General features: G+C 48.9%; 1 protein-coding gene across 4 annotated transcripts in view; it reads left to right on the forward strand.

The window, feature by feature from the left end:
- Positions 1 to 13,442, forward strand: part of ZXDC (ZXD family zinc finger C) — a 38,373-nt gene that overhangs the window by 5,079 nt on the left and 19,852 nt on the right. For 2 of the 4 annotated variants that reach the window (XM_030307558.1, XM_030307556.1), the window contains exons 5-8: positions 5,270 to 5,440; positions 8,999 to 9,687; positions 10,847 to 10,909; positions 11,568 to 11,652. In XM_030307558.1, the coding sequence (XP_030163418.1) occupies positions 5,270 to 5,440; positions 8,999 to 9,687; positions 10,847 to 10,909; positions 11,568 to 11,652 (1,008 nt within the window). Of the gene's footprint in view, positions 1 to 5,269; positions 5,441 to 8,998; positions 10,910 to 11,567; positions 11,653 to 13,442 lie in introns of those variants that run through there. The other 2 variants (XR_003967060.1, XM_030307557.1) reach the window with 2 other exon arrangements.

A 13,442-nucleotide genomic window follows, 5' to 3' on the forward strand; every position in this document is an offset into this window, starting at 1 on the left:
TAGTGAACAGACTTCAGAATCAGACCAGGGTTGATTCCTGGCCCTGAAGTGCACTCACGAGATCCGTGGCTCTAGTTATTACCTGTTTAATTTGGCGGTTGTGAGGATCAGGGGAAAGAACGTGTGAAAATGCCTGTTTTGGCACCTGGTACCTGTCACGGACTCAGTAAATGGTAGCCACATGGACGGCAGTAGTCAGGCTGGCTTTTTAAAAAAACGTACTGGGAATTTTTTTTCTCTGAAACACCGAAGGCATGATTCGTTGGCCAGAAGTCAGCTCTGTGGCTTGTCCGTGCTGGCCCTGCTGTAGGTGCCGCAGATGCGCCGGGATGGCAGAGTGGGTCAGCGTGTGGTTGTGAATCTTGATCCTGGCCCTCACCCGTTGGTTGGAGATCTCAGGCCGGCTTCTCTGGGCCTCAGTTTCCTTTACCTGGAAAGTGGATAATAAAGACCGGTGTGAAACTGAGACCAATTGCTAGAATGTCACGAAGATAATGTGTTGATTAAACATAGTTTAATCAAGACACGGTTCCTCCTGTCGTCAGAGCTCCAGTTGGGGCGCGCCAGGTAGGCCAATAATGTGCAGGGTGCTGTGGGGACAGAGGTCACCCGGACTGTTCCTGGAGCACGGGGGCATGGGAGTGGCCTCCCAGTCAGCCAAAGAATGAGGCAGAGCTAGCCCGGGGCAGCGGGGGTTGGGGGGGGGTGGGGGGGAGTGGAGTGCGGTGGAGGAGGCAGGGAGGCCAGTGCGAGGCAGTCTCCCAGAGCAGCAGTCTGAGTGCTCGGGGCAGGGGAGCGGTGGGACCGTTGTTTGAGCTTAGGCTGGGTCCGGTTTCCTGGGGAGACGGCCAGCACCTGTACTGGAGCTTAGCGGTGGGAAGGGCGAGAAGGCACCAGCGAGAGAGAGAGAGAGAGAGAGAGAGAGAGAGAGAGAGAGAGAGAGAGAGAGAGAGAGAGAGAAGAGTTCGTGCACCAGCAGTGCGGGGTGGTGGATATGGGCGTATCTCACTTGAGGTGGGCACACGGGGCTGGTGGTTAAAGGAAGAGGACGGGCTGCATTTTAGGTGCCCACAGGCTTTCCACATTCCGATGGCAGGGATGCACTGCTTTCGGCATTCGGTGAGGAGGTGGGCCGGGGGTGAGGCAGGCAGCATGTGGTGATGATTTAAGCCGCAGAAGTGGATGTGGCGCTCGAAGAGAGGTGTGCTCTGAAAAGAGGCAGTGTGGTGTGGCGCGATTGAAGGCCTGAGTGCCGGAGCCAGGCATCCTGGACTGCAGCCTCGAGCCTGCCACGTAAGTGGCTCTGTAACTTCTGGCAAGCAGCGTGAGGGCACTGTGCCTCTTCTCCTCATCTTTGAAGTGGTCATAAACCCACACAGGGTGCTTACGAGAGGGCTCTATAGGTAGCAGGTTGAATGGAGGCATATAGAAAAAACCACAGATGTCACCTACTGCCGTTGTTACCATTAAATGAAATTAAATGCTATTAAATGAAAAAGAAGGCCTAGCACAAAACCCTGGGGACCGCCACTCCTGCCGGTGGGAAAGTAGAAGGGGAGTCCTAGGAGGGTCCTAGGAAGGAATGGGGAAAGTGGGAGCATTGGTGGCACTGAAGCCAGTAGAGGAGGATGTGCGGGGAAGGAGATGGGTTGGGCGCTGAGGTAGTGCGGCAGGGCGGTGAGGAACCAGGGGCTCCTCCGGTAGGGTCAGCGGAGTCCCCCCGCAGGGGGAGGGTCGAGGTTCAGTGGAGTGACTTGGGCAGAGCCCCGCTCTAGTGCCCTGAGCGGTGAGCTCTGGTGAGGCGGGGGGTGGCTTGTGCCGACCCCTCTCCTGGAGGTGACTGAGGGAAAGAGGAAGGGGTGGTGGCTGGCTACAGAGGAGGGGTGGCTTCTGCCTTTCTGTATTTGTATCCTCGGGGGCTGTGGGCATGTCTGGGCATTGAGCTGGTAGAGGCGGGTGCGGGTGGGGAGATCTAGTGGTGCTTGGTCAAAGAGCGTGCTTCTCGAGGGAGTGGAGGTAAGGGCTGGAGCCTCGGGAAAGGATCCTAGAACTCTTTTGGGTTGGCTGAGAGTTGATAACTTTTTTTTTTTTTTTTTTTTTAATTTTTTTTTTTTCTACGTTTATTTATTTTTGGGACAGAGAGAGACAGAGCATGAACGGGGGAGGGGCAGAGAGAGAGGGAGACACAGAATCGGAAACAGGCTCCAGGCTCTGAGCCATCAGCCCAGAGCCCGACGCGGGGCTCGAACTCACGGACCGCGAGATCGTGACCTGGCTGAAGTCGGACGCTTAACCGACTGCGCCACCCAGGCGCCCCAATAACTTTTTTTTTTTGAAGAAGAGTTGATGATTCTTAAGTCTGGGTGATTAGACCATTTTTCCTGCTTTGTTTGAACTGTTTCATAACAAAAAGTCAAAAAACAACCACCACCCATCTTTTTGTAGTAACTGGAGGAGATGGAGAGGGTAGGGCCACACGGCAGTGAGTGTGCTGAGGGAGGACAAGGTGGTGGAATGAGGACTGTGTGTGTGTGTGTGTGTGTGTGTGTGTGCGCGTGTGTGTGTGTGTGTGTGTGTGTGTTGGGGCGTGCCTAGTAGGGTGTGTCACTACGTGCACCGAGTCGAGGTTGGAATGTGTGGTCCTTATGTAAGTGGTGAATTCAAGCTGAGGACATTCCCTTGACGTTTGTCATTGATGGGCTGCCTCTGCCCCTCCTCGGGGCGGGGGGGTAACTTGCTATAAATGTGGGGTGCCAAGCACTGATGACTTTGATTTGTGAAGAATGGGTACGCATCTCAACAGGTGATGTTGCAGTTACGAAAAGACAGCCATGGGGCGCCTGGCTGGCTCAGTCGGTGGAGTGTGCGACTCTGTTGATCTTGGGGTTGTGAGTTTGAGTCCCACGTTGAGTGTAGAAATTACTTTAAAAAAATACAGTCTTAAATAAATGCAATCATCTTAAACAAAAAAGGTGATTATCAAACATTAAAAGAAAAAGACCGCCTTTAACACACATGGAAAAAATGGTCATATTCCTGGTCATCAAAGGATGTACAAATTAAAATGAAATGTATTTGGTTCCCTATCGAATTAGCAAATATTTTAAAAAATCGAAACCACTGTGGCAAGAGTGTGACAGACATCCCTGTTGTGGTTGCCCCGTCCTTGGCAAAGCAGTTTGGTAAGAAGTGTTTTTGGCACCTCTGCTCTGCGATCTTCCTCTGTAAGTCTGTGCTGAGGGGTCCCAGCTGGAAAAGGGGCTGAGGCGTCCCTCCTGGGCCCTGTGTGGAGCAAAGCACAGACGGTGCACCTGGGACTGGAGGCGTCTGTTCTCTCTTGTGTTTTCCAAATGTTCTCTCAGGAGCCTGACCTGGAAACAGGCTTGAAGCTGCATTTGAAAATGAAATAAGTTCAAAACTCCTCTCAGAGGCAGCCAGAGCCTTTCGTCATCTGGCCACATCCTATCCTCATAGCCTCTTTTCCTGAAATAGGCCTCCCGCGGGCCCCAGACTCCAGCATTTCCACCTCGCCATTCCAAGACGGTGCCACAGTGCATTGATGCACTTTCCATTTTCTTGGGCACTGCGCGAACACTCTGTAGCTTGGAATCGTTTTCACGTCGTCTTTATAACCCTGTGCGGCGGGTTGTCATTCCCACCTGAGAGGAAAGGAAAAGGAGACCTGGAAAGAAGAAATGAGGCGCGGCCAGTAGGGGCTGAACTAGAGTTGGGCTCCAGAGTCCAGGCCCTGCCCACCCTGCTGCCCTGTTGTGGCCTCCACACCTTAGAAGGCAGCTCCTTGGCCTGCACGCCCCTCCTGCTCTGCTGTGCAGCCCTGACTCCATGTCAGGACCCAGTCACCTCAGATGCTTCTTGCCTCTTGAGACCTTTTCTGTCGCCTCAGGAAGTGCGCTCTTTCTTCTGCTTCCAGAACACTTCATGGCACTCACACTGGTTTTATTTTTCCCCTTTGTCAGGACAGCTGGTTGGTCATGTACTTGTAGGTCACAAGCCTGTAGCTGCCAAGAACCCCGCTTGCCCTCTCTGTGTCCCTGTGGTGCAAGAGCTCCAGCAGTGGGGGATCAGGGCAAGAGGAAAGTGGGGGAGTTTTTGAATTTGTCTTGTTCACCCTCCGATGTGCGCGCAGGTCTGTGGTCTTGTTGACTCCGGCTAAGCTGTCGAACAGCCAGCAAGGTGATGCCACCTGCAGGCTCCACTTGTACACCCGATTTAGGGTCATTTGCTGGGTCCCTTTGAGCATCAGTTTCTCAGTGGTAAAATGAGAGGAGTTGGCTTCGGTGATCTGTTGAGGTAGTTTCCAACTCTTAAATGTTCTAGGGTTACGGTTTTTATAGTGGTAGCTAAGTGTAGATGATTGGTATACATTTTTAGCAATTGAATTTTGAAGGGGTTGTTTAGCACTTAATTTGACTGACTTTTCCCAGCAGCACCGTGTAATGGGTGAAGAAACAGGCCCAGAGTTAACTAGTCCAAGGTTATGTGTCTTCTATGCAGGGGAATTTTATATCTCCTTTTAAATCCAGTTTGCTTTCAAATTTAATTCCTTTGTATTGGGGAGGAAGAATTTTTTTCTGCCCTCTCCAAGTGGTTCTAGCTGGACTAAGTTAAATTGACAGGAGACAGATTAATAGGAAGTAAAATTTAATTTCATATATATGGGAAACTCACACAGATGTGAGATTCCAGGTACAGGCAAAATGAGGTATATATGTTATCCTGAGCTAGAAAGAGGTGGGGGTTGGGATCTGGGATTTTCAAAGGGAAGGAAAGCAATTCACAAGAAGATGAAAAGAGTGAATGTTTGGGGAACAAATGTTTACTGGGTCCATGGATGACAATGGGACACAGAGAGGACTTTGATCAAATAGGCCTTGCTAGGCCTTCCCTGTCCACCATACCTCGTTAGTGTCATAATGTAGTTATCTATGGTGATAGCTTTTTTCCTAGAGCAGGTCCTCCATCTAAGTCGTTTTAGGCAGTCGGGAGGAGGGATGTCACAGTTTATTCTTGAGTCTTTTAGGCCTTGATTGTTTCCAGCTGGCATAATCTGCATGCCAAAGTGGTGGGCTTGGGGGCAGTCAGCTTTGGCCCCTACATTTGTGATGCTGCCCCAAAGGGTATTGTGTCTGTCCCTTGCCAGAGGTCAGAGCATAGACATGTACTGTCTTACGATTCTGATGGGAAGAAAGGAAACCACTAGTTCCTTGGGAATCCTTAGGTTTATTGCTTATTGTTCTTTTTGTTCCAGGGTGCTGTGCCAGGTTCTCTGCTCGTAGCAGCCTCTACATTCACTCCAAGAAACACCTGCAGGACGTGGGTGCTCCGAAAAGCCGTTGCCCGGTCTCCAGCTGTAACAGACTCTTCACCTCTAAGCACAGCATGAAGGCTCATGTGGTCCGACAGCACAGCCAGCGCCCAGGTCAGCTCGGTTTACTTCCCTCCCAGAGTGCTGCACAGATGTGTAAGCTCGACGTGTGTCAGAGAAGCAAACGCACGTCCTTCCTTCCTCTCCTCCTTTCAGAGGTTGTCAGAAGTCACTAAGGCGAGCACAGTGAAGCCTTAACAGCCTGTGGACCACACTGCCAAGCCTGGTGGCATCTTTTGGGTTCTCCTGCCGCTTCTTGCCTCTGACCCTCTATTCCTTCCCTTGTGTCTGAAGTGCTTCTTTTGAGGAGTATTCAGTCCTCCACTATTTATTTACATATATATATATCATATATATATATGTATGTGTGTGTGTGTGTGTGTGTAGCTAGCTAGCTGTCTATCTCTCTACCTACCTATCAGTCTTCCACTTGGTTGGCTTTTCCTAATATGTGTCTCCTAAATCTGTCTCGCTCTGTGATCTCTGTCCTGAATTCTGAGCGTGCCTCTCCCCCATTTGTCTTTTTCACTCCTCTTTCTCTGTCCCGTTGTGGTCTCTGGGTACTTCCCTTCTGTCTCCTCCCAGCACCGAGGTGAGGACAGTCCTCAAAGACCAGACAGAGTTGTGTTTCACATTGTGGTGGGGCCGGGAGGCGCAGGGGGTGGGGGTAGTTGGCTTTAAGTTCTGGGGAGGGTAGAGCAGAGAGGGAACCACAGTAGTAGCCTGGAGTGGGGATTCCAAGGATGTGAGGGCCTGGTTCTCTGGCTACATGGTGGCGTGGGACTGACAGGCTGCCTGTAGAGGCTGCGTGCACAGCCCTGTGGGCAGGACGTTGCAAGGTCTGGGCGACTATGCACTGCCGCTGCCCCAGACCACTGGCACCAGCCTGCTCTCCCGACGGGGCCTGTTTGGTGAAGTCCTGGCTAGCCTTCAGGTCATTTGAGTGTGCTGCTAACTGGGCCCCGCTCCCTGCCATCTGTGCGACAGGCAACACCAGCCTTGGGGCACAGTTGCTTCCTAGCTGTGTGATCCAGGGCAGGGCACAGGTCCGCAGTCCCCCGTTTCCTCATCTTTCAAGCACGGAAGAGAATTTGAGTAGTTCTCTGAGGGAAACATCCTTCTTCTGCTTCTTTCCATCCTGTTGATATGTGGTCACTTCACTCCTGTGGCCCTAACAGCAGTTGCCATTTAGCTTTGTATTTGAAGAAGCTGCCCTTCTGGGCTCTAGGTGTTCTGAGGGCTCCTGTCAGGGACTGGCACCTCAACACGCAGAGTCTAGTCAAGAGCCTTAGGCTGGTGTTGAGAGGCCTTCAGTGGTTGGGTTCCTCCCTCTGTCTACGAAACTTACCCCTCACCACTCCCAGTTCTGAGCCCGGTGCTATGGGATGCTGTGCACCCAGGCCTCTGCTTTGCTCCTGTTCTTTCCTCTTTCCTGGCTTGGCTCATTCAAGTCAGCGATGGCATTGTTTATTTCAGATGAGCTTCCTTAGTCTGTCTGGATATGAGAGCCTCTCAGCTGCTTTTGTAGTGCCTGTGTTTCCCGGGCTCTGAATTTATAATACGACATTGACCTGGGTGTCGTTATTCCCTGCCATGGTCAGGGGTGGATAACTAGGTAGTGTCCCAGTGCTAGCCCCGTGAGAAACAAGTGCTCGGGAACGTCCGTTGTTGTGGATATATACTGCTAGGGGCTGTGCCAGGCGCTGGGCTGGCTGTGGGAATTCCCCTCGTGGTGCTTCTGGGGCTGGAGCGTCCTCACAGCCCTGTCACTGATGAAGCTGAGGTGGAAAGGAGAAGGACTTGTCTAAGATCAAAGAGAGTTGGTGGAGCTAGGTCACGATGGAAACCTTGGGCTAGAAGCTGTAGTAATTAATGTTTAATGATTTCTGAATATCTGGGCCTCGCAATAATAGGTGTCCAGTAAATACCTATGGAATTAATGTGATGCTAAATAGGAAATTTATGAGCAAATTGGTCTCTGCACTGCGATTTTTTTTTTTAAGTTTATTCATTTTGAAAGAGAGCGTGCACGTGTGTGCATGTGTGCGTGGCAGGGGCGGAGAGAGAGGATCCCAAGCAGGCTCTGCGTTGTTAGAGGAGTCCAGCACGGGACTTGATCCCATGAACTGTGAGATCATGACCTGAGCCAAAACCAAGAGTCAGACGCGCAACCGACTGAGCCACCCAGGCACCCCTTAATACTGTTTTTAAACTGTGAAGTAGTGTGACACCTAAAGAAGATAGATTCAGAATTTGGTTATTAATTTATTTGTCTGTAGCCGATTTTCTTCATAGGTTTGCGTTGGAACTCTAATAGGCACTCGGAGCTGGTGTGCACAACTGGAAAGTAGTTTGGGATTAGCTAACAGTTGGTGTAGGCGGAATAGAGCCAGAGAACTAAGAGAGCCTTTTTCCTCTGGCCAGGCACTGGCACATTCTAGAAGCTTCAGGTAGAAGTTTCTTGGGAAGAAATAACTTCAAGGCCCTGTTTGGCTCCCAAATATTTTGTGCTCCCATCTTCCTGTTTGCTTGGTGCTTGAAGAGTCCTAGGATTTGGGGTGACTGATTGAGTGTAGTGGTGTATAAATCCCTGCTTTGAGTGTTCCTCGAAATATTTTAAAAATATGCTTAATGTTTATTATTCCTCCAAGGGAAGTGTGTTTAAAGTGTTTAATTGAATGACAAAGATTCAAATATTTAAAGAGTGATATGACCAACAACTGAGACTGAATGAACACTTAAGACTCAAGAGGGATTTATTAGAATTATTTTTGCTATAATCATTAAATGCTATTTAGGAGCCAGGCACCAGTGCCTGGTGCTGAAGGGACCGTGTGGGTCAGATAGACTCCCGACCTCCAGGTGATCATGGCCTAGGGGGAGGTAGGAGTGATAGAGGTTGGAAATACAGTGGTGGTGGGGAGGAGAGGAGCCTGTCAGGAGAGGCCCCTTGGAGGGAATGTAGCTCCTTGGGTGCCCTGTGGCTGATGTCTAAGTTCTCTGCGGTCCCTAGAGCTGGGGCCTTGAGCCAGGGCCTTGATCCCAGAGCACTCCAGGCAGAACAGTTTTTATTCCCTCTGATCACCCTCCGATGACTCAAATTTGTTTTGGAGTGGTAGCTAGATTTTGATGAGACATGAGCTGACACAAGCTGATTCCAGAAATACCTCAGAGCCAGAGTTCAGCTTATGTTTGACTTCTGAAGATTTGTGTTCTGTGGAAGGTTTTACAGTCCTCTTGAGGGCAGTTCATGTTGTGTAGCAGAAAGAGCATTGGGTTTGAAGCCAGAAAGATGTGAATTCAAGTCTTGCCACTTCCTGTTACCAGTTGATGTGACTTCGCAAAACATTACGTAGACTCTCAAGTTATTTCCGGTCGCAGAAATCCCTGTCGGTTTAAGGATTTGAGACAATGTATGTAAAAAGCCTGATAAGGTTATCAAGCAGTGCCTTTCTTTGGTGTGTGGCCACCTTCGATGCATCAGGCAGCAGGTGCAGGAAGTGTACGTGTTACCTTGATGGGTCACTTGCTAGCATGACATCCAAAGCGCAGACAGAACTTCATGATCTCCTAAAGGGCATACAACAACCAGAGTATTCGTTTCTCTTTCAGATCTCTTCCCTCAGCTTGGAGCTCCGAGTTCTCTTACACACAACAGTGAACTCGGCAGCCCAGGCCAAAGTGAGCTCAACAACATAGACCTGGCGGCCCTCTTCTCTGATGCACCTGGGGACGGTGGGAGTGCCGCGGGGGCCTCCGATGAGGCGCTGAACTCTGGAATCTTGACTATTGACGTTACTTCGGTGAGCTCCTCTCTTGGAGGGACCCTCCCTGCTAATAATAGTTCCTTGGGGTCCATGGACCCGCTGGTGTTGGTGGCCCACAGTGACATTCCTCCAAGCCTGGATGGCCCTCTCGTTCTTGGGACAGCAGCCACAGTTCTTCAGCAGAGCAGCTTCAGTATGGATGATGTGCAGACTGTAAGTGCAGGAGCCTTAGGCTGTCTGGTAGCGGTGCCTGTGAAGAACTTGAGTCAGGACCCACAGGCTTTGACCTCAGGAGGTAATTTAGCAGACAACACCACCACATTGACCTCTCCGAGCCCCCCACCAGGAAGCACCAGTGGCCCGGAGCTGCTGGCTCCAATCAAAGTGGAACCGGACTCACCTCCTGGCCCCGACACTGTCAGGCAGCAGGAACGGAGCCGAGGGGCGCCCCGGTCGGCGTTCTGCAGCCCTGCCGACAAGCACAGTCCTCAGAGAGACACAGGGCTCAGTGCGGGGAACGGCAGCTTCTATTTGGTATGAAGTGCTCTATTCAGTCACCACTGCGTAACTCGCTTCTCTTACACTCAGTCTTGAGGATGTTCTGGATTAATCGTTCATGTGCAGACATTTCTTACTGGTTTGCGAAAAGAGACGGAGCCCTGGACTACAAGTCTGGAAATCTGAATTCTGATCTTGAGTCTGGAACTGACTAGTTTTTATGACCTTGAGGAAATCACTTATCCTGTCTGAACCTTAAATTCTCATTTATTTCTAAAATGAGGGGGTTTGGCTAGATGATTTCTAAGGTCCTTTTGAGTTTTGTGATTCTGTGATGATGTGTTTCTTTTCTGGAAAAAAAAATGAGGTATTTCGTAACGTTGAAATGTCTTGCCTTTGTGCTTTCCATGGGATAAGAGGTCCTTAGACTTCCTAATGGCCAGAGGAAGAGGAATCATGACATCAGGTTTAATGGAAACTTTAAAACCATGTAAAAGAGAAAAAATTTTTTTAAATTAGAATTAACAAGAAAGAAAAGGAGTGGTTTGTGAGCTTCTGTTTCTGGAGGGTTATAAGAGGACCTCTCCAGTTGTGAGGCTCCACAGTTAATATACTTTTAATTATATTTATGTCAGTTAATACATTTAATATAATTTAATTTAAAATAATTTAATTAAAGATTCTTGGGGGAGAGTCTCTTTTTTTTTCCTCAGTCTCAGATGGGAATGATCAAATAGGTTTCTTTGTGGCATGGGTTAAATTTGGTGGTGATACTTCTGTTGTTCAAAACGTTAAATCCTATTTTACCATAGTTTAAAAAAAAAATTAAATCCTTTGAATTAGAATCCATTGTGAGGGATGTGGTAACCCATCTACCATGGAGCCTTTCAGTCTGAGAGAAGCACGGTCGGTCGTACCTTTTCTGACGGCTCTTGCTTGGCGGTGGCATGGCCATACTTGCCGGCCTTTGCCTAAGTGGCCACAGCAGTTGCTGAACCACCAGGTGACTGGGCCAGGAGGGGAGATGGCCAAGGCTCAGCGATCAGTGGGGAGGCCAGGCCTGTGTAGAGGGCCTTGGTGCCTTGGGAAATAGGAGATCCTTGGTACCACGGTATCTCCGGAGCTGTAACTGTGGGTGGAGGCAGGAGAAACCGCCATGACCTTGATCCTGACTCCTTGTTCATTTTCTCGCTAGCTGTGTGACGTTGGGCTGCCTCGATTCTCTGAGCACAGATGGTGTGTGGTGAATGGGTTACAGGTATGCCACGAGCTGATGAGGGCTGTTCTTTTTCTTCTTGTAGTGATAAGTATTAAACTCTTTTTCGTATCAACACATTCACAAACTTAGAGAAGCGAAGTCCCATTTGAATACTGTTTGGCCCCCTCAGTAAACTTCCTGAATTCGGTAATGTAGTTACTGTTTTGGTGTATATAACTTTTGAGTCAGGCCTCACCACCAGAGCGGCTTCTGTAGTGGGGATATGAAATAGGACCTCCCTAGGTCTGCCGTACAAGTATCGTGTGGCATGTTCTGGAAAATGTTGAGAAGTGCTGCAGCTAATTAATCTTGAACCACCGAGGGAAGCTGGTTATTTGTTTCGGACAGCAGAGAAGTATGTAACTCCTTTTATAACAGTTTCTGTGTAAAATATTTTAATATGTTTTAGACTTCGGAGGAATAAACTTTGCTTCTCTGGATAATAAAATCATGTATATTGTTCCACCTCTCGTTCTGTTTAGTTGTCACCGTAATTGGATGTAGCATTTGATTCTCGGTGAACCTTTGCTGGAGATCCTCAGAGATTATCGGACTCTACTCTGTTCAGGAGGCAGACTTAGTACATTTCCATAGTTCCCTTACTACCCTTCTTTTGCCATTTGGAACAAGTGACTGACACACTTTTCTTTGGTCCCAGGAAAGTGGGGGCTCAGCAAGAACTGATTCCCGAGCCATTCAACTAGCCAAGAAAAAAAAGCAGAAAGGAGCTGGGAGCATCGCAGGTGAGGCTGTGTGTGCTGGGGGAGTGAGGGCTCTGAGTCACCCTGGGCCTTAATGAGAAGAAACACATGGAATAGGCGTTTCTGTGTTCTTTGTGTTACTTTTACGTTCAAAATGCCCTTTATGTGAACTCCAGAAGATACCGCAAAATTTCCAGCATCCGTCTGGAGACGTCTTGCTGACCAGTGTCTGTTGCCTAGTAGGCCACTAAGGTAAAGAACAGCCAGGCCAAGGGTCAGAAGAGCGGAGGTGGGAACCTGCTGCCAGATGGCAACTGGCCCCTGACCGTGGCATTGGGAACAGCCTGGGGACGGGGCTGCTGCTGTCCCAGGAGCAGGGTTTTGCGGAGCCGGCCCTTGGGTGTCATGTGGCATTGTGGATGCGTAGTTCAGCGTTATGTTAAAATCTTGTAATTTTAAAACGTCAGCAACTTTGTCGAATTTTTAAAAAACACTTGAGTGGACCAGACAAGACCTGTTAATTTGTGGCCTCGTGCATCTGTCTGTTGTCCGTCTAGAGAATGGAATGGTGGGATGCCGTGCGTGAAGAAACTGGAAAATCCTTCTGTAAAGGAAACAGCGACGACTTCTAGTACCGTTTTTCGAGTGTTTCATGTGTCTCTTTGTCTAAAATTTATTTGAAGAATATCAAAGAGTATGTACGGTTAGCACTACAGTTTGTATCTTTCTTAATATCATGGCTTCTTTAAAATCACTCCCTATTTTCTGTTAATCCGTTTTCTTAAAGCAGATAGTGCCCTACAGCGAATTTTGTTCGTGGCCCTGTTCCCTGTGACTGGGGAAGGGTTACCTCCACAGCGGTCACACAGTGTCCCCATGGCACTTGTAGAGATAATAGAAGAAAGTATGTGGTGGTAGAGGACGTCCATAGAGTGGAAGAATCTAGCACCTGCTAGGCAGAGTCAGTGAAGGGAAGCAGATGCCTCTGTTTAACCCGATCGGTAACGTCCACTTGAAGGACAAAGGACACTGAACATTCAGGTGTATGGTACATGTTACATTGACTGCGTTGCTTTTGGGTGGCATCTGTGGAGGTACTTTTATTTTTAATTGTTTTTATCTGTAGAGGTGGTTTTACTTATTTTTAATTTTTTAAATAGTTCCACATTATCTTTTAAACAATGACACTTAAAAAGCAAACCCATATGATGTTATCACTTCTTTAAAAATTAACAGTATTTCCTTAATATTTAGCAAGTGTTCAAATTTTCAGTTGTCTCAAACGTTGTAAATGATTTTTATAGCTATTTGCTTGAATTGCATTCCAAGTAAGCCTCATATTACTATTGGTTGATATGTTTCTTAATGTTCTTTGTCATCTGTAGGTTTCTCCCTCCATTTTTGCCCCGTGTGCTTGTGGGAGAGTCTGGGTGGTTTGTCCTGCGGAGTTGGCCAGTCTAGATTTGGCTGGTTGCACCACTGTGCTGGAGATTAACCGGTTCCTCTGTCTTCTGTGGTTCCTATAAATCAGTGATCCCATCTAGAGGCTGGATCTAATTGAGCTTTGATCCAGTGGGTCAGTTGTTGGCGGGTGGCATAACTCCCTTGCAAGTGATTAGGTGTTCTTCCTTCTGGAGGTCCCAGACCTCTGGTGGGCAGTTTGTCCTGTTTGCAGACAGTGCTGACTTCTCCCATTGTGTGACAAAGTATTGCCAACCAGGGGAGTTTACCTGGGCCTTCATATCCACACGTTGATCGTGTCTTGATTGCACAGATGGGTGCCTGTCCATGTGGCTGACAGTCTCCAGCCCCTCCGAAGGTTGAGCTGACTC

Source organism: Lynx canadensis, chromosome A2 (genome assembly GCF_007474595.2).
Source record: "Lynx canadensis isolate LIC74 chromosome A2, mLynCan4.pri.v2, whole genome shotgun sequence".
NCBI classification, from domain to species: domain Eukaryota; kingdom Metazoa; phylum Chordata; class Mammalia; order Carnivora; family Felidae; genus Lynx; species Lynx canadensis.